Source organism: Gavialis gangeticus, unplaced genomic scaffold, assembly GCF_001723915.1.
Source record: "Gavialis gangeticus isolate Ggan-Ray unplaced genomic scaffold, GavGan_comp1, whole genome shotgun sequence".
Classification (NCBI taxonomy): Eukaryota; Metazoa; Chordata; order Crocodylia; family Gavialidae; genus Gavialis; species Gavialis gangeticus.
The window spans coordinates 15,888,150-15,908,055 of NW_017729008.1; the positions used below are offsets into that span (position 1 = coordinate 15,888,150).

Below are 19,906 nucleotides of genomic sequence, written 5' to 3' on the forward strand. Positions count from 1 at the left end.
CACTATTACTACTACAGTTTAACAGAAGGCATTGTTGTTTATTATTCTACAGTTTTCAATGGCTGATAGACATTTTAAAGAATCAATAAAAGAAAGATGGTCCCTACCTGGAAAAGCTTGCAATGTAGGCTATTTATAAAATCTCTGCACTACTGAGTCACATGCAATTATTTACAAATATGAAACAATTTAAAGTTCCTCATCACAATTGAGGAATTGTGGAACCATGTAAATAGACTGACCATGACAACCAGAATTCCTCCACTTAATATTGTGCAGGTAGCCTCTATATCAGCGGTTCTCAACCTTCTGCACCTTACGTCCACAGGGCAACGAGCGGGAGGGGGTCCCCCAGAAGCCAGTTGAAGAGCAAAGATTTAACACCTTTATCTCTGCAACTTTATTACTACAACTGGGTTTTTTAACCTTATCTTAGTATCCAAACACCAGGGAGCAAAACCCCCCAAAAGAAGGGAGGGGTTGGAGGAAGAGATAGCAGGCCAGGTTTTCAGCTCAAAGTGTTATAGGGTCACAAAAGAGGGGTGGCACTTCTGGTTTCACCGCCACAACCCAAGTCCCACCTAAAGGACCTTTGCATCTGACCAGTTGAGAAACCCTGCTCTATACTTTTCGCATCAGTGCCTCAACTACAAGCCCCTGAACATGGCAAGAAAAAATTCCCCTTAAGGTAAGAAGTCCCATTACTACTGGCTGTCAAAGAATTCTTCAGCATACAACCAGCAAACTGTGGTGATGCCGAGTCCACTGAACAGATTTCTCTGCCATGCACAGCAAAAAAACACATGGATATGTTATACAATGAAATTATTTGTTAATATGTGTTCATTTTTAAAGCAATAATGTAACAAACAAATCTGTGTCTCTATCCGTTTATTAAATTATCAAATAGAAAGATACTTTTTAAAAGGAAGTTTTTGAAAAAGATACAAGTTGTAGATACACTGAAGTCACTTGTAGATATCTAACCATTCACTAGCAGAGGCAAAGCTGCCCCTCTGAAAATACGCTAAGGCTGAGTCGTGCCTCTGACACAGCCAAGTGGAGCAGGAGTTTAGTAATTCTAAATGTGCAGAAAACTCTGAAGCATCTGAGCATTAACCCACTGTCCTTATAGTGAATGTGGTTGCTACATTTAAATTTTAGTAGATTTGAGAAATAACCAGACTACGTCAATTACACCAATTTATAATTCAGTAGGTTTTATCTGTTCATGCTCCAGAGAAACTGGGGGAGAGGAAAGAAAATGAATGAATTTGTTTCAACAAACCTGATAACAGAAAGCAAGTGCCACTTCCACTAAAGTTCTAGCTACTTCACTCCTGCTTCCTGGTGTTTGCGAGTCAATTGCAATAGAGAAATTTTGTCACAAAAGAAAACAGGTAATATTTTTTCCACTTTGGAATGCCAAAGAAAATTTCAACTATCTAATGTCTACATGTAGTTGAAGACTTGCCTAGTATTATTACACTTTCTGTGCAACACAGATGCATACTAGCTACAAGGAAAAAAAACTCTCGATGATTACCCAAAGCACTTCAGTTACCAAGGTCAATATTCTCAAAACTGCATAGTACCAATCTAGTCAGCTATGTATTAACATTATTTTTTAAAAACAAAATTCAAAATATACTTGTGTGTGTACTTTATTTACGAGTATACATTTATCCGCACACTAAGCATTACCTTGCTCAGCTTTGAAGGACTCTTGCAAGTCTTTTGCGAAGTATCTGGAGATAGACACTCAGTTGCAGGCTCTGGATTTTCAGGATCGGGCTCTACAAAAAAAAAGTATATATATGCATTTAAAAGGCTTTTGCAAACTACTAAGCAATTTAAAATTCAAGTCTACATAACTACTTTAAGTTGGTCTACAATACTAGTCAATACTGCAAGTGTCATATGAGGTCATCCTCTTACTGACCTTCCATAAGTTCAGTGAAAGAAGGGACCTTAAGCTGCAACTGGGGAATGATATTTGAGTGAGATGAAGGTGGAGACTGAGCATGAGACGGTGAGCATGGGCTACAAGGTGATTCTCCCCCTACAGACGAAGCAGACCCAAACATAATATTAGAATGGCTAAGAACTCCCATATGGATTCGTTAGATGAATCCACTTGCTATGATAATGAGTCAACTTACCACTGTCCTTATCTTTCCTATGATCGCTGAGAAGTAAAGCTCTCTGATAACTTCGTTCCCTCACTTGTTCCACTGATGTTGAAGCGGTCCTTTTTTTTTTTTAAAAGGAAGAAACAAAAACAGTTTTAATCTAAGAGGGCTATTCTACACAGGCTGCATTTAGATGCACAGTGTTAGAAAGCAGCTCTCTGGTACACAAACAATCTCTTACGCAGATACTTTTGGTACATTTTGTTTACTACTCAATCAGTTCAGTTTCTGCAACATTTTCATCTGAAGAGCATATGCATACGTGCACACACAAATCTGTAGAAAAGGGAAGTATGCTCTGGGTGCTAAACTTATGCCAGTGGCAAAATTAGTGGACATTTCTGTAAACATAAACCTTAACTTTTGCCTCAGAAACTAAGCAGAGACCATAGCAAAACACGGGGAATTTTAAAAACTACTTTTTTACTGTTTGAACTTGGGCAAACTTTTCCAAGTTTTGTAAAGCTGAGCTGAAGACTGGATGCACCTCACTTAGCTTCTCAGCTGAAGATCTACTTACAGGGCTTCCACTACCACAATTAAGCACTTTGAAGTTTCCCACTGTTGCTAAAAGTCAGTTCACCTCTACCTGCGCTAGCAATGCGGAAGCCCATGGTAGAGGGACCGCTGCCTCAAGTGATCTGTCTTGAAAGTAAAGCCAAGGTACTGAAGTGCAGGCATTAGGCAACTTCAGCTGTGCCAAATTGCTGCTTGCACACTCATAACACTGCATGCAAGTAAGGTGGGAATTTACTAATGCGCAGAGGAGTTATGCAAATGATTACCATATGCAGCCTACCTCAGCACTGGTGCTAAGTAGCATTACAGCATGTTGCCCGTACAGCTGTGCTCAAGTGAAAACATGGTAACCACACAGGACATGCTAATTAGCCCTCAGCATTCTCCTGGAAACATGCCAGGCAGGCACCACTACATCCTAAACCATGTCAGTGAGACGAGGCTCAGGGCACATGGACTTTTCCCAAACATTCTGGATTCTACACTGGCCTCCTTGTATTGCTACATTATACCTGCCTTTCTATTTCAAAGGCCTCATTACAGCATTTTCCATCTTAGATCTCAAAACATTTTCTGAAAGGAGGGCAGTATCATGCCCATTTTATAAAAGGGAAGAAAAAAAAATTATTAAGCAACAAGCAGGAAAATTACTTCCTTGGCTACATGGCAGATCTGGGAACTGATGCATATCAGCTTTTTAATGCATTTTGCCATCATGCCTATTTTGAACTCCAGGCACCCCTTCATAATTTTTTTGAATTTAGCAAGATCCTATTTAAAAAAACTAATGACATTTATTACAGTGCTCACCTCCTCGCACAGGTGCCAGGTATGGGGAGGAAGAGCAATTTCTTACCTCCTTGCACATTAAGCAGGGCAGGAATGAGCAAGCACTTAACTCCTCAGTCCACATTACCCTTAAAAGGATCTTACAGCACCCGGGCTGAGAATCACATACACTCCTTACATACATACACACTGTATGCAAGGCTACACTTCAGCCTTGACTTACATGCCTGTGAAAACTGTGCATGCTCAGAAGTGCAGAACTTCAAGTGCTGGGCTGCAATCTTGTCTGTGATTCTGGGTGAGTTAAGTTTAGTATTTTCTGTGGATTATAAAATCAAATGTATATGTACATCAAATGTATCTACTGGATGGCAGTAGGGAATATGCATGGCATGGACAAACGTACACTTGGAGCAGCTTCAACAGGGGAGAGGGCACTGCTGCTCATCCAGCATCAACATTTAGGGGATTTAACTCACTAGTATCACTCTCAGATCGGGCACATAACAGTTACAGCAGTGGTTCCAAGTCTGCACCAGTCTTACCCTGCATCTTCCCTCCTGCCACAACATATATTTGATTTTGTAATACTGAACTTACTCACCCAAGCTAAAACATAACTATTTTCTACCACAGCTCCACTCTTCACTGCATTTGAAAAAAATATAGAAGTTGCTGAATAAATCTCCAAAGTAAAGCTGCTAGTAACAGGATGAAGTGTGCATACATCTCTCTAATCATATCCTGGAGGACTTTCTTCTTTGATTCTAAAAAAAAGTATTAGAACATCTCCCCACTCACTTGAAAAAGAGCTTATGGTGAAAACTTACTTTCCAGAAATGCAGTGTAAATTTTTAAATATAAAAATTTAAGAACTTAAGTGGTATTTCACTGCTGTAGCTCATGAATTACCCAAGCACAGCATTTCAAACTGCAAGTCTAAAAGGTTCTTTCAAGTACTCCTGTGTCCATTAATGTAAAGGTATTAGGAATTCAAAGTATCTACAGTTTTGCATACGTAGACAGAATTTTCTTAGGCGCTCTGCTACACTTTCATAGACTGCATTGCCAGTTGTCTACTTTACCCTTCAAGTTTTCAAACTTGTGAGCTGTACTGAATGGCTTACCATTGAACTTCTGGATCATTCTTCTCACTAGAAGAAGCTTCTTTAATTGGACAATTGCTGTTAATTTCTTCTGGAGCTGCATTATAAACAGTAGTTGGCAGTGGCAAAGGTAGGTTTGTGGTGTTTTCAGTTTGCTCTCCGTTTTCACCACCACTGTTGTTATATCCATCGCTAGCACCACTACTACTGCTTATACTTCCTCCACCAGCAGCATGAGGAGACATAGTAACCAGGGAAAAGTTTTCTGCCTTGGAGCCACTTTTTCTAGCTTCCCTTTGTCTCTTACGATATTCTAATAATGATACCTGTGCAGAGGAAGGGATTAAAAAAAAAAAAAAAAAAATCAGAGAAAGTTTATTCATGTGTCATTGAGAAGCTTTACTATGCCAAAGGAAGACAGAAAAGTTGGGCTACAGAATTTAAGTTATTTCAAATAGGCCTACCACTCGCACAATCTCTAAAAGGAAAGAGATTAGTTAGATGACAATGCAATGTATTCTGAAAATGTACAGAACACTTTTCCTTAGTTTTCCCCTATATTAACCAAATAGCAGGAAGGCATGAAGCTGTCACACCCTTACTAGTTCTCATGAATTTGTTCTTTCAAATCATGATAATTTGAAGAATGTGTAATTTAGTGCATTTTGTTTTAAACCTTTAATTGTACTTTAAAGGCAAAGATTTCAAATGTATTTTGATATTTATTTAAATTGATTTCATGTTCTTTCACCACTGAAGAACATGTATTAAAATGTTATATAAAAAACAGTAACTTTCCAAAATCTTATAGCAACCACTGAATTAAAGTCAGACTGTTGTTGTTACACTCCCTGTAATTAGGGGGGCAGCAGGACAGTGTGTCAAATCTAACTCAGGCTGTATGATCTGAAAGCTCATGGCTCTCTGAACATTTCATCAAGTGCTATGAACAGACTGGCCAAGAGCAGGGATACTCTTATGCAAAGCCGTCCCCACAGTTTAACTTCTGGGTTTTGAAAGAAAAATACTGAAATACTGAACTTCGGGTCTGGAGAATTTTATGAGTAAGAAAGCATCTTTCTGGGCAATTTAGATTTAACACCTTTATCTCTGCAACTTCATTACTACAACCTGCTTTGACCCTTATCTTAGTATCCAAACACCAGGGAGCAACCCCTACCCCTCCCCCCCCTTAAAAAAGGGAAGGGTTGGAGAAGAGATAGCAGGCCAGATTTTCAGCTCAAAGTGTTATAGGGCCACAAAAGTCAAACAACTAAGATTCTGACCCGCCATGTACACAGCATCTGATGGGAGTGCTTAGTGAATACCACAACTGCCTACATCCACACTTGCCATGTGCTAGATTTTCAAAAGTGCTGCAAATACAACACTTGCCAATTAAATGGACGTGCAAGAGGAAGAAGGGATGGAACTATGGACACGTGTGTTAGAACTGAAAATTAGGGCATTCTTGGCCAACACTACACTAGAATTAGGGTTGTTTTATCTTGTCATGTATTAACTTCTTTTGTGGATTAACAAAAATGGTGGAAAACTACAGGAAAGATTGTAGCACTGATGCAGTAAGGCAGCCATCCAAAGGAATACAAGCCATTTTCTCAAAAAAAAAATATTAAGATAATCTCCATATTTAATTGGCTTGCATACACTTAATTGGTGAGACTCACATTCTTAGCTTTTACCTTGCTTATTCACCCCAAAGCAAAATTCCCTCTCATGTTGCTAAAGTTCTTGATGTTAAAAGTTTACATGGAGGCTATAGGTTAGAAAGATTTCGGCCCAAGGGAGACAGAGGATGGAGCGTCCTGTCCATTGCTGTTTTATTGGTATCATGCTGCTGCCAGGATTAGTCTAAACCAGTGTTTCTCATGGGTCACAACCCAAAAGTGGGTTGCAAGAATATATGAAAAGATCGCGAATGAACTTTAAAAATGGATTCTCCTTTAAAGGAGAAAAAATGTTGGGAACTCTGGCTTTTCCCTTGAAGGCTGGCAAGAGTTCGAGCCTGCGAGGGGCTGCTCAGGGCCCTCCCATTCCCCATACAAGCCCCTCCTGCCCCAACACACACGGCAAAAAAGGTTGAACACCGTTGATCTACACTGACTGGGAAAGTTGAAGACCGACTTCCTGAACATTTGGGAGACCTAGACTACTATCCATTCTGAAAATGCACTCTTAGTTTCAACTTCAAAGATCATGTGCCTTCTAGAGTAAACTCTAGAGAAGAATTTACTTTAGAATATTCATCTATTTGTAGGCAAGCCCTCAGACCTCTAACTTCTAAACTTACAAGTAAATTACTGCTTTGCTGAATAAAGCATGGATTAGCATCATCTAAGGAAGGGCAAAAGCATCAGGACCCTGGGGTCTTTAGCTATTTCCACCCAACTGGAATTGCTAAATGCAGATAAGAGTTCTAGAAAGGCCCTTAAACCAGTAACATTTATGACCACAAGTGAACCTGAAGAAACTGGCTGCAACATTGCCAAACTGATAAGTAAAGTTATATTTTTGCTTTCTACGCGAAGGGGATAGATGGGGATGGGAGAGAGATTGGTTCACCGGACTCTGATTCAATTCCCTGTGCCAAGGAATTTTTGTGACCGGAGACAAGTCACTTAGCTTCATTATATGTAAAATACACCATCTGTAGATCTGTATTTCACAGAAGGATTGTGAAGACAAACACTTTAGGCACTTCAAGGTCATCACAACATACTAATGTGGGGTACCAAAAGATGCTGAAACAGTATGCAAAAGCCACCAAACAAAACTACCATACCCATGTTGAGACCTTGAATAGTAAATAACATCTGACCTTTCTTTTAGATGGAGAAACTGGAACACAGCTTCCAACCCCCCCCCCCAAACAAACAAACCAACCAAAAAAAAGTCTTGTTCTGAAAAAGTTACGTTGCTCCTATAACAAAGAAAAATCTCTTGAAGAATCAAAGTATTGTTTTAAGAAAAGTTTAAATGTCTAAAATTTGATAAATAATTAATTACTCTGAAAAGTACACCAACTCCAGAGGGAATATTCCTGCTGCACTGAGTAAAAGATCCGTTAGGCTAGGGTAGAATTTTGTATCAAGAGGAGAGTAGAGAAAGCAAAGAAAAGAGAAAAATATTAAGTCTAAATATTGGCACAAACCATTCCTGTTATCTCAAGAGGAGATCCTGTAGGTATTTGGGGGGGGAAAAAAAAACAACTTAAAGGAAATGGACCTCAATTTTCTCTCAGCCACAATTTGTGGTTTCAGTAGTTGAAATGCAACCATTCAAGCTTCTATTTCAACCTGCTGACAAAAAGACTATTTAGAGAAAAATAAAGATTTGAATTCCCTTTAGTTATGTTATAGTAGCATGCAGACTAGACAGACAGACAGACAGACAGACAGACAGACAGACAGACAGACAGACAGACAGACAGACAGACAGACAGACCTACTAATCTGGTTCATCTTATCTGATGCCATCAGAGTCCTCCAAAGAGAGAAGGACCTCTGAATTTAGAAGAGACCGTTTGGATTATTCAGCTGTAGTTGAAATATGCAGCAATGCAGGTGCCATCCCAGAGAAACACTGGACTTAGGATTCTCCTGGACTGGGCAAGGCCGTGGCCTGGAATTTGCAATCACAGAAGTACACACAGGGCAACATCATCTGTAAATCAGGTGCTTAAGACTTGACATGTCTTTGAGTTCCTTTAACATAATGTTGAGAACTTTCCCATTTGGAGAGGAATAAAGAATGTTCTTAAACTAATCGTACAGAATTTGGATGGCAAACACAATTTTGGAAGTTGAATACTGAGCCAAACTTCTTTTCTGGAAGCTCAGTCTGGCATGATACCCAGTAACATTTTTCTTTTCATGATTTCAACTTTTTTAGATTGTGAAAAATCTTTTTTCTGTTTTTTCTTTGTTTCTAAGAATTCCTTCCTCTACAAGAGCAAGGAACAATAGAAATCAGAGGGGTTCAATTTTTTGGTGCCACAGGACTTTTTAGACTCTCTGATTTCTTATCTCTTCACAAGAAGATGCAACATTCTCTGCTTATTTGGGTACTTTTCTTATGCAGAGATTTTGAGTGAGAATATTTTTGTTCTCTCAGAAGATAAGTAAATGGTGCTGTGGATCTTAAATCCCCCAAATGGCATTTCTGAGAAAATTCCTTTGCAGCAAGGAAAAAAGGGTATCAGCCTAATTTCTTAAATATAAGAATGAATGCAGATAAATTGTATATATTTTTAGTTATTTAGTTTGAGCCACAAACAAGTCTATGGGTATCAGAGCCAGGCAGAACAAGAACAAAGCTCAGTAACTTGCTGGAAAGTAACAATAATATCTCAGGCAGGAGAACTTTCCATTTTGGTAAGAGCTGAGTTACAAATGGGCCCACTGTCAAAAAGTGTCCAATAGCTTGTTCCCTCATTTATTTAGAAGAGAGGGAGTTTTAAACCATCAATACTGAGCTCAAGAACTGTATTTAGAATATAAAACCAAGAAAAAAAGTTTCCATGAATTAAGGATTCCTTTACAGTAATTGTGGCACCTAAACCCCTAACGTAAAACAAGCACCAGCCAACTTTGTTTTCTAATCTAAGTTGGAACCAATAGGTTAAATACTGAAAGGGAGATATGATTGTGTGCATCAGTATAAATAATCTTTATAGTAGTAACATAATCATAGATTACAAGTAGAAATCTTTATCAAACTGACAGTGTCCAAGTATACTATTTTAGTACTTGGGGGCATGAACAGCTATCTTGATTTTCAAATCTTTTTTTTTTTTGAGTGATTAGTTTCTCATTTATATGAAATGACTGAATAAACATGACAGGCTTTACACTGGAAATAGATCCGAGGCCTATTTTTCCCTAAGCAAAAGTCTGTTTTCACCTAATCCTTTAATTCATAATTTAAATGTACTTATTAGGTTTTATAGCCCTATCTACATCACACAAAACAACATCTTTTTTCTGTAAGTGCTAAAAATTTGTCTTAAGTTAACTGGTTTTTATTAATGTGGATATTTTATAACTGGTTTTCATGTAGTAGCCCATGTAAAAAATAAACAAAATTATTCTTAAAGTTATAACCTTTTTCTTTTGTGGAGGATTCTGGGGAGTGCAATTTCCATCTATCAAGTTGTCATTATTGACAGTCCTTCCAAAGCCAGATGGAATTCCATCTTCTGTAGTACAAAAAACAGATGCTTCCATGAACATGCCTCTACCGTCATCTTGAATCAGGCACTTTGACTCATTTATTCGAAATCCACCTCCTACTTCCAACTGATGCGAAGGTGTCAAGTCCCTTAAATTAGAATTCATTGAGAAATTTACACCTGTCCTATCGGGACTTTTTACCCAGGAATAAACTGTGCCCCGTCCACAATGAGCTGTTTCTAACTGGCTGCTTGAATCAGTCCTATCATGTGAGGGGGCTTCCAGGTTTTTATGCAGTGCACTTTGCTCAATTACTTCGAGTCCCAACTGGAGGTCTGACACAGATTCTTTTTCTCCAGTGCACTGCCTGGTGACATCGGTCCTGTTCCTTGGACTGGAATATCCAATCGTCTTTATTTCTTGCAGGCTCATTTCTGTCAGGCTGGAACTTCTGAAAGAATTCAGTGCTAGAATCGATGATCTCTCATATCCCTGTATGAAGAAAACATGCTTCAGTTATTGGCTATTTTTTCATAGCGATATTATAGTATTTGGAAGGAATATTAATAAATATATTAACAAAGCAATGTTTTTTCATATGTAATGTTACCACCATTAACTGTTGGAGGCAAACTTGGTATAAAAAAAATACCTCTATGAAATGTCAGAGATGAAGTTTATTTACATTGTGGTTAGCACAATATAACATAAAATTATACATGTTGGTTAGAACATTTTAATTCAATACAAATGAATTGGTTTGTAATGTCAAAATTCTGTTTTTAAATGTTGAGGTCAGTTCTTAGGCAGACGGAAAAGAAAGCCTGACAAAAAACAGCGTAGGTGGTTCTAAAGAGCTTAGAAATAGTACTCAACCTATTGAGTACAAGAGGGATCAATCCATCCCTATAGACAAGTGTCTTCAGAACAAGGATTGCACCTACATATAGTATCCAAATCTTTGCATAGTAGGGAATACTTAAGTTCTCAGAAGCCCTGAGTAGCAGAAAAGTTTGTGGATTCAAGTTTTTCACATGTACACAACAATGTTACCAACTCACCATGGTATTCCCCCCCCGCAACCAACTTGTTTTTAATTTGTGGTTTGTTCTTTTTCTTTTTTTTTTTTTTTTTAAAGGAATTTGATATAAATTAACTAAACTTTTTAAAGTCAGATGACATAAGTACAGTCTAAACTTGTTAATGTAATTTAAAAATAAATATGCTACTTATGGCTCTTTTATGCAATTGTCAGTACTGATGAACAGACAATCACCATATGCATTTCAAATTACCTCCATCCTTACCTACAAGGAGTAATTAACATGCATCAGTGAATAATTTTTTTCTGGTAGTGTTAAGAGTGATGCTAAAGCTATGGCAGTCCAGGAATTACACAAGAGGCAGGGATTTCTTTGAGTGGCGATATCTTTTGTTGGACCAACTGCATAGTGGGGATGGAGTTAGATAGGAAAAAAAAAGTCTTGCATTCAAAAGCTCATCTAACTCCATCCCCACTCTACAGTTGGTCCAGTAAAACATTAGCCAAAAAAATATTTGCCTCCTGCAAAATTTTTCCTTGCATTCCTGAGCATACTTTGAGTCATTCTTATAACTGGCACTGCAATAAGTAAAGTGATTTTCTCAAGAACTGACATAAGCTGAGCATGCAATATCCAAGGGCATTAGAATGTTCATACAAGTTACCTTTACTGATAGTTTCCAGACATTAAATCTCAATATTAACATTTAAAATAACAAAACCCAGTTATTAATCATTATATATAAAGTCGGTGAATGTATTCATCCTTATCTCATATCTTACTGTTTGGAAATGTATCTGATGCAATTTTTTCTTTTTTCTTTTGGAAGAAGTTTCTTTTTGAAGTTTTACAAAGCTTATGGATCAAGTTGCCCTCTAGTGCTTTAGTCTACTACAACTCTAGATCAGTGGTTCTCAGAGCCTTTTTAGGCCCAAAGCATCCCTCATTAAACTCAATGCACCCCTTAAAAAAGCCAGCTCTTACCTTTCACTCTGTTTTTGACTATGGAAAAAAAAACACAGCAATTCTTCTGTTGCAAGGAATTCAGGAAGACCACAGCAGGTCAGAAAGTTTTTGACCCTATGGATTCCTAGCTGAATTCTTGCAGATGTTTGCAAATACAACAACAATACTAATACTGCATGGCACCCTGGCTGAGAATTACTGTTTTGGATTGAAGCTCTTAAGGAAGTGGGACCAAAGGGTGCAGGAAGGAAGGAGAATATGAATCACAGGGAAAAGAATTAAGACATCTGAGCTGAAGAAGATAGGGAGAAGACAAGATTATGCAAAAAGCTGCGGCAAAAATTACCAATGACATACACTGAAAATTTTGTAATTTTGGTGAATTTACCAAGAATTTTGTAAAACAGCAGATAATCAGTATTTCTTTTTGCTAATGAAGTTTTATAGATTGATCAGACTCTTCTATAGTTTCTTGCAAAGATCCTTACCTCTTGACTATAAGCTCGCCTCTTAATTTCTGGAGAACTGTCAGGTGAGGAAATATTCTGTGCAAATAAAAACAGTTAAGAGTCAACTGAATTCGGAATAACAGAAAAGATTTCAGTAATAAATGAGTTTAAGAAACAGCTTAAGGGTTCCAGTCTTTAAAATGAATTGAAATGGAAGTGTCTTTTACATCTGAAGGGGCAGAAAAGCAACTGTTCTCATATTTTTGTTGACAACCACTATCCAGACAAAAATTACCAGATCATTTTAAAGAAATAAAATGTACAGTGCAATAAATACAAAGAAACACACTGCTTAGTACCAGTAACAATACAGTTTTTTAGGCCTGAATAATACATGCCCACACATAAAATATTGTGTCATGGGGGCTCAATCCAGAACCAAGAAATCTACCACCCTCATTAATCCAACTGCAGATACAGGCCCTAACCTAAAAGGAATATAAAAGTGCCCACTAGGTTTGCACCACAGACTGGCACTGGATGAACTCAGTAATAATGCAACTGAGTGAGGAAAAAAAAGAAAAAGAATTTAATGTCAGAAAAACTTTCTAAATAAATGTATTTCCCCGTATCTCTTAAAACATTCATAACAAAAAATATCACCTCAAAGTGCATGGCATTTCCATGTAGAGATGGAGTTACAGGGGTAACTGGTGAATATATGGGTTTGTAACCATTTCTACAAGTTTCGTCTTCTGCTTTTATCCTAGGAGGAGTAGCAAACAATGATGAGTCTGTGGCAGTAATATCAGCATGAGTTGGTGTGGCATATGGAGACGGTGTAGGTGTTGAAGTTTCTGAATAAGCAGGATCCAGCAATTGATACAGTCTTCGTTTTTTTAATGGCGTGGTTAGATCTGCACAATAAACAAACACAAAACTAGGTTACTTAAACTAATTTCTTATTTATGTGAGGAGGAAGTACATTTAGAACAATTAAAATCACCATCAGAAAGTCAAATAAATACACCATTCATTAAAATGAGTTCCTCAGTAAATTTTAGGCTTTTGCTGCTAATTGTTTTCATGCTAACTATGAAGGTGGAAAGCATTATATAATAACTCCCCAAAAATTGCAAAACATACCAACTGAAATGACAGCCCCCCAACTGCAACAACTAACCAAAACTCCCCATGGGGTGTCTGCCGCCGCTGCCCCCTCCCCACGACAACTTGCCAAAACTCCTTAAGATCCTCTGGATGGGTGGGGAACCGTGTTTGGGAGTGAGATGGACAGGTAAGGCTAGGATCATGGGGCTGGGTTGTGGGGCAGTGACAGCTTGGGGGTTGGGGCCAGGACACAGGCCCAGGCTAAGCCACAATATGCTTCCTACACACCTTGCCCTATAAAGGGGGGAACGGGTGTATGGAGGCATGCGTGGGAGGGATGGAGGACTGCCTGGGTGCTAGGTCCCAAGGGGAGCCAGCCAGGGGTGAGAAAAGGGAGGAGGTATGGTGCGGCACATACATCAGCAGAGCTTGTCCAAGTGGTGTGGTCCACAGCTGCCCCCACAGGACTCCACATGGGGCCAAGGCCTGCCTGAGACAGCCCAAACCTTGCTCCTGCCCACACCTCTCGGTTCAGTCCTGGCCAGTGCACAGCTTCTGGCAAGGCTGTTCTCAGTGTGGCTGCAGTTGTCTGGGTGCTACTCTACTCCCCTTGCCTCCAGTGGGAGCTGCATGGCTGAAACTCACCCCCAAATCGAAGCGAGGGAGGAGCTGCTGCTAAAGGCATGGGGAGCAGCACAGCACCCGGCTGGCTAGGCCCTGAGCCGGTGGGGCTGTTCTGCTCCTCTCGCCTCCAGCTGTGGCTCCTCCTCCTGCCCCAACATGCAGGGTTCCAGTTCCAGCTCCAGGCTGCTTTTCCCCTCATCTCCAGCTGTGGCTCCTCCCCCTTATGCACTGCGTTGGACAGGTGGGCAGGGAGGGGGAAGCTTCAGCCAGGCAGCACCTGCTGGAGGTGAGGGAAGCAGAACAGCACCAGGAACTGCCCCATTGGAAGTTGTGTACTCTGGTTGGGGCCAGGGCCACTAGGCATGGGTGGAAACATGATGTGGGCTTTGTCCCAGGCACAGCACCGCAAAGGCAGCTACAGGCTGGATCCAGTCAGTTGGCGAGCCAGATCTGGCCCTTGGGCTGTATTTTGCACATCTCTAGTCTGTAAACCGAAATCTCAACTTATTAATATGAAACTCTGCCTACACACTGTACTTTAAAAAACAAATGAAACTTAATTCCACAGAACCACTATTAGTAAGATGATCTATGTACAGATTTCCATTGCCAAATAAGACAACAAAATACAACAAAACCACTGTCAACCTGATACCAGTGTCAGGCAGGATTCTCACAAACTATTTGCAGGATATTATTTATATGGAATATGAATATTTAAAAACCCTGTCTCTATATATTTTAAAAAAATTAAGACACTATAATGATGAGAACCCCACTCTCGCCTCGCTGTCTTGTAATAACACTTGAATAGTAAAGCATCACCTGTTAAGGAGCAGCTGTCACTCAGTAATAATGGACTTTTATTTTCACCATTGACTGCAGGACTTCTGGATCTCTCTTGAGATGGTGAATTATATTTATCAATCATCGTTGAATTTTCTTCTTCCAAAGCTTGTTTCAGCCAACGCTGAAATAAGTATTATTATTGTTATTTTTTTTTATAAATTAGATGCAATTAAGTTACTAATTAAAAACAGGTCTCTACTTCTGAATGGACTACAAGTGTTAGGACTTATTCTACCAACACTGCATTTTCAGCCAATGAGACAGACTGTTTCTAAATCACAGCAGCTGGGCAGAGGACAGTCTATAAACAAGTTACTCGCCTTTGATTTAAAAACAGGATAAGGCAAAGGATCAGTTACCTTCTTACAAGACCCAGTTAGGTTTTCCACAGGTTCTTTTCTCCTCCTCTTTTCCGAAAGGAATGGTGAAGTAAAACGAATATAGTGCTTAGGAGTTGAATATACATGTGGACTGTAAGTGAGACCTGGTAAAGAATTCAGTTGTGTAGCCAGAACTTCAGGATCTGTAGTTATGCGCAGAGGCCTTTCTGAAAGGCTGTCCATAGGCTTTCCTGTCTTCTCATTCTTCTCACTTAACCATTCACTGACTAAGTGCTAAACAAAAACAGAGAAAAGTTTCAATACTCATAAATGTTACAGACAAGGTGTCATTTGTAAATTTCTTTGTAAATGTCTACAGGAAGTTTGACTCCAATCTCTTCTACCATTGATGAATCAATGGAGCTTTCTGGCTCAGACAACAGATGGCTATTTAGTTTCTAGATTATAGCGAAGTATTAAATATAAAAAATTGTCACAATAAAAAGGAGAGTTTAAGTTTGCAGCAAAATTATGCACCCAAAAAAAAAAGTCTACCTAGTTATTCATTACTACTAATGAATTAGTAAAGCAGAATTAAATAAATCTCAATTTTAAACTAGGATTATGGTGAGAAGTCTTATTTAATTTAACTAATTTGTCAAACTTGTTATTTGCACTGTATCATTTAGGTGAGGGTTGAGAAATTTTGGGGGCTGGAGGGTCACCTTAAGCAGTACTGGTGAGCTGGGTCAGAACTTTCCCTGCCCAAAACAGCTCACTAAAACTCTGCAAGTGGCAGATTACTAAACCAGTCTGAGGGTGCTGGACAGAGCAGAAAGGGTCTCCATGGAGACCAGCTTGGGACCCCTGTGGGCAGGGCACACTCACCTGGGTGGATGGGTGGGGCTGTAGATGGGCATAGAGTGGCATCTGGGAGCAGGACAAGTGGGCAGGGCCAGGGTCACAAGACTGTGACAGCACAAGACCGTGCTGGAGGCCTGGGTAGCAAGGCTGGGTCCAGCAGTGGCAGTGAAAGGAGCCACCACCAGGAATCTGAGTCTGGCTGACACCCCAACCCTGCTGTGCGCCCTGGGGCCGGGTGGAGCTGAGGGAGTCACTGTGGGCCACTGGCAGACCAGGTCTGGCTCACACACCGTATTCTGCCCAACCTTGATCTAGGTGTACAACTGTAAAGGCTAAGTGTTTCTCCTCAACAATTTTAAAATGCACATTCAAAATGGCACCTGTGCTAAGAGAAGCTGTTTTCAGTCATGTAGGATGATTTGATATCACTCCACATGTGCCCAGATTGCTCTCTCAGACCACATTCTCAGCTGTCTCTGAACTACTCCTTTTCACTTTACAGTATCCCACCGCTGTTCACTTCAGCGCAGTTTTACTGGGGCATCAATGGGGTAAAGGGTAATTCTGTATTACTGACCAATATCACTGGATCATTTAGCCCTGCAAACAACAGCTTTTTAAATTAAATCCAACAGATTCTCCCATAACAAGAATGGACTGATTTAAAATCACTGATTCTAGGCAAAATTTAAATCATCAAGTAGGAATCCCCAATTTAACCTTGCTTTGCAGTTGTGCTTTAAGCAAAAGGCAGGGCAGGATAGCACTTCAAGACTGACAAGTTCAGAGAGGAATAGGCCTTTGTAGACCACAGCCTACTTTGTTGGTTGCTAGCAAATGTTAGTGTAATCAGTGAAGTCAATGGAATTAGACATTCCGCACCTGAGCAAAGATAGAGAAAGTTTAAGAAAAGCTGTTATTTGTCTTGATTTTCATTTTTAAAGGGACATACCTTCTTTGTTTTAGGATACTTAGTAGGGCATTTATTAAGTGCTGGAGCTTCCATTTCAGCAACTATTTCTGCAACAGCAGTTTCTGTTTCAGGCTCAGTTGCAAGTGCAGGGTTCTCCGTTTCATTGTGTTGTGAAGTAACTTCTACATCAGGAGAAGATGGCTGGATATCTGAGCACATGCTCACAGTTCTGTGTCGTCTACGCTGCTGTCCAATATGAGTCCTGCTCCGAGAGAAACTTTTTCTCTGTTTAGCTCTACTGACTTTGGCAGGGGCTGGCTTGGTGGCAGTTTCTTCTTTTGCTGGTTCCTATTGCAAGTTTTAGTCAAATAAAGTAGTTATACGAGTTACATCAATTAGAAAAATTAAAATGAGATGGATTCTTTCTTAAAGGTTCAACAACTTTTGGATCCAATTCCTACCGTAAAACACAAATACTTATAATTAATTACTATGCCATCTCCTAAAAGCACGTGTAGTGTTTCCTATACATACTTACGTACCAGATGCTGCTACTTGTAAACCAAGATACTGGACTGAATGGAACAATGGTCTCATCAGCATGGCAATTCTTAATCTGAGCTTTACCATAAAAATTCATTACATTCAAATTCCCTCATCCTTACTCTGAATCATTCATGTTCAGATCACATGATTTTTACATAAAATAACCTTGTTTCCTTACTTGCCTGCAAAGCCGTGCCCATTTCAAGTGCTAATAGCAACACTTAGAAGTGTTATTTTGAATGATTTATATAAGCCTGTGTTATTAAACAGGCAAAGAATTATAAAAAATGTAATACATTCAAAAGACTATTTATCACTTCCTACTGGTTGTTAATGCAACTAACTATGCTGTTTATATTAGTTTAAAAATTACTCAATTTTTACTGTACTCAAAGTCACAGAAAGTTATTGCAAGTCTCCCTTAAAGTCAGAACAGCTATAACAGCAATCATAATTAGCATATATTTAAAAGTATCTTCTATATGAGGATAGTGATGATAGTGCAGTGTTTCAAAGATACCAACCAACTAGACCTCAAAATACATGCTAGTATTAGTTTCTTTTTAAATAAGGAAACGGATACAAATAAGTTATGTAACTTCTCTGTGGTCGTAAGAAATGAACAATCACTACCACTACCAGTATTACAACGAAGGTTTAACTTAGTTTTGCTAGGCTCTTTGAGTAGATGTGTTATCTTTTATCAGACCAACTGAGCAGGTGGAAAAAAGTTCTTAGCAAGTTTTCGGGCACAGACATTCTTCTTCAGGTATAAGGAGTCTCTGCTGTTGAGACTCCAAGAAATGGGAGAAGCTAAAAGTGTGGCAGGGTATCAGTGAGAATGCAAATAGGTAGAAATGAGAAAGACAAAAGGTAAAGCAGAGGGGGGGCGGGGAAGAGAGCAGGGGGGGAAAAAAAAAGGCTGAAGGGAGACATTACAGTGATAGAATACAGGGTGGAAGAGGGTGCCTGTGGAAAAAAAATAGGAAATCAGGAAAACAGGAATGAGAGAGTCTCTAAGTGTGAGAGGATGTAGTGTAAATATAAATAGATAGAAAGGAGAAACAACAAGATAAAGCAGAGGAGGGAAGGCGAGGAAAGCAGGAGGGGAAAAAAGGCCAAAGTGAAGCATTACAGAAATAAATATACAGGGTAAGAAACAGGCTCTCAATGAAGAAGGAAATAGGAGGAAATCATGGAGACAAAGGGCAGAAGAGTAGGGGAGGGGAGGGGAGAAAAGGTGTGGGAAAAGAAGAATATAAGAGGTCAGGTCAGGCAGGTACCTGTAGAATCAGATGTCAGGCAGGTTTAAACATGTCAATATTGAGTCAATGATTTTTGTATCCATGATTTTTTGTAGCTTGCTAAGAACTTTTTTTCAGCTACTCAGCTGGCCTAATAAAATATATCCACTCAAAGAACTTTGCCTGCCTATGCCCTTAGACTAACATGTCTACAACCAAAAATCCAGTAACTTAGTTTTGAACTCTAACTAGTAGACAGCACAGGCTAACATAAAAAGTGTACAAGTATAATTTAAACCAATGTCTTTAAACATCATCATACTATTTATTCTTGAAAAACTGAAAACTAAACTATGCTATAAAAAGAACTGCATACCTTTTGGTAAGTTAACATCAAAACAGAAAATATGAAATTATCTAATTAATTTTAGATGCATTTTGAACTCCAGATACTGTTTTTAACAAGGTAGGTTAGGATTAAATAGTGCAGATAAAATTACAGACTGTTACCTGAATGAATTCTGTGTCATTGATAATCTGTGCTTCCTTGCATTCTGACTTAACCTCAGTTTTAGCTGTGCTGATTCTTTCCAAAGCCTGCTCTCTTCTTTTTTCTCTTTTTTCTAGTCTAGCAAAAGCTTGGAGGATAGCTTCCATTTTCCGTTCTTCTCTTGTCTGAAGGATTTAATGAGAATGTTATCAAACACTTATTTTATAGTAAATGCACGTCTATTTTTTTAAAATCACATAAAAAACTTAACTAGATAAATACACAAGATGTTGACATGTTGGTCAAATTCAGCAAAAGCTCAGAGAGGAGGCAGGTACTATAATGATTGCAATTAGCAAGAACATCTTATCAACATTTGAACTCATACTAAACCTACAACACATGATTAAGCAACGCTTCCTGTTTTGAGTTAAAACCAGAGATTTAAGAATAACAACTTGCCAGTAAATAATTACATAAGAAATGTAAAAACAACACATAACTGCAAAACGTAAGACCCCTGGCTGTTACTTGCATGATTCTCCAAGCAAATTTTGTATAAGAACTGTTTAAACGCTCATGGCCAGGAAAAAAGATAATTATCCAGAATGGCACAAATAAATGCTGAAGACAGGTTTTCCACTTTTCATGTGCCACAGAAAACACTCTACATTTTTTTTTTTTTTTTTT

General features: G+C 39.0%; 1 protein-coding gene across 6 annotated transcripts in view; it reads right to left on the reverse strand.

Moving 5' to 3' along the window:
- The window catches only part of KMT2E (lysine methyltransferase 2E), a 112,974-nt gene that overhangs the window by 2,533 nt on the left and 90,535 nt on the right, over nt 1-19,906 (reverse strand). For 4 of the 6 annotated variants that reach the window (XM_019509437.1, XM_019509436.1, XM_019509435.1 and 1 more), the window contains 11 exons: nt 19,237-19,401; nt 16,976-17,284; nt 15,199-15,453; nt 14,816-14,960; nt 12,920-13,173; nt 12,296-12,352; nt 9,730-10,290; nt 4,628-4,932; nt 2,163-2,251; nt 1,943-2,062; nt 1,705-1,796 (listed from right to left, as the gene is read on the reverse strand). In XM_019509437.1, the coding sequence (XP_019364982.1) occupies nt 1,705-1,796; nt 1,943-2,062; nt 2,163-2,251; nt 4,628-4,932; nt 9,730-10,290; nt 12,296-12,352; nt 12,920-13,173; nt 14,816-14,960; nt 15,199-15,453; nt 16,976-17,284; nt 19,237-19,401 (2,352 nt within the window). Of the gene's footprint in view, nt 1-1,704; nt 1,797-1,942; nt 2,063-2,162; nt 2,252-3,183; nt 3,820-4,627; nt 4,933-9,729; nt 10,291-12,295; nt 12,353-12,919; nt 13,174-14,815; nt 14,961-15,198; nt 15,454-16,975; nt 17,285-19,236; nt 19,402-19,906 lie in introns of those variants that run through there. The other 2 variants (XM_019509439.1, XM_019509440.1) reach the window with 2 other exon arrangements.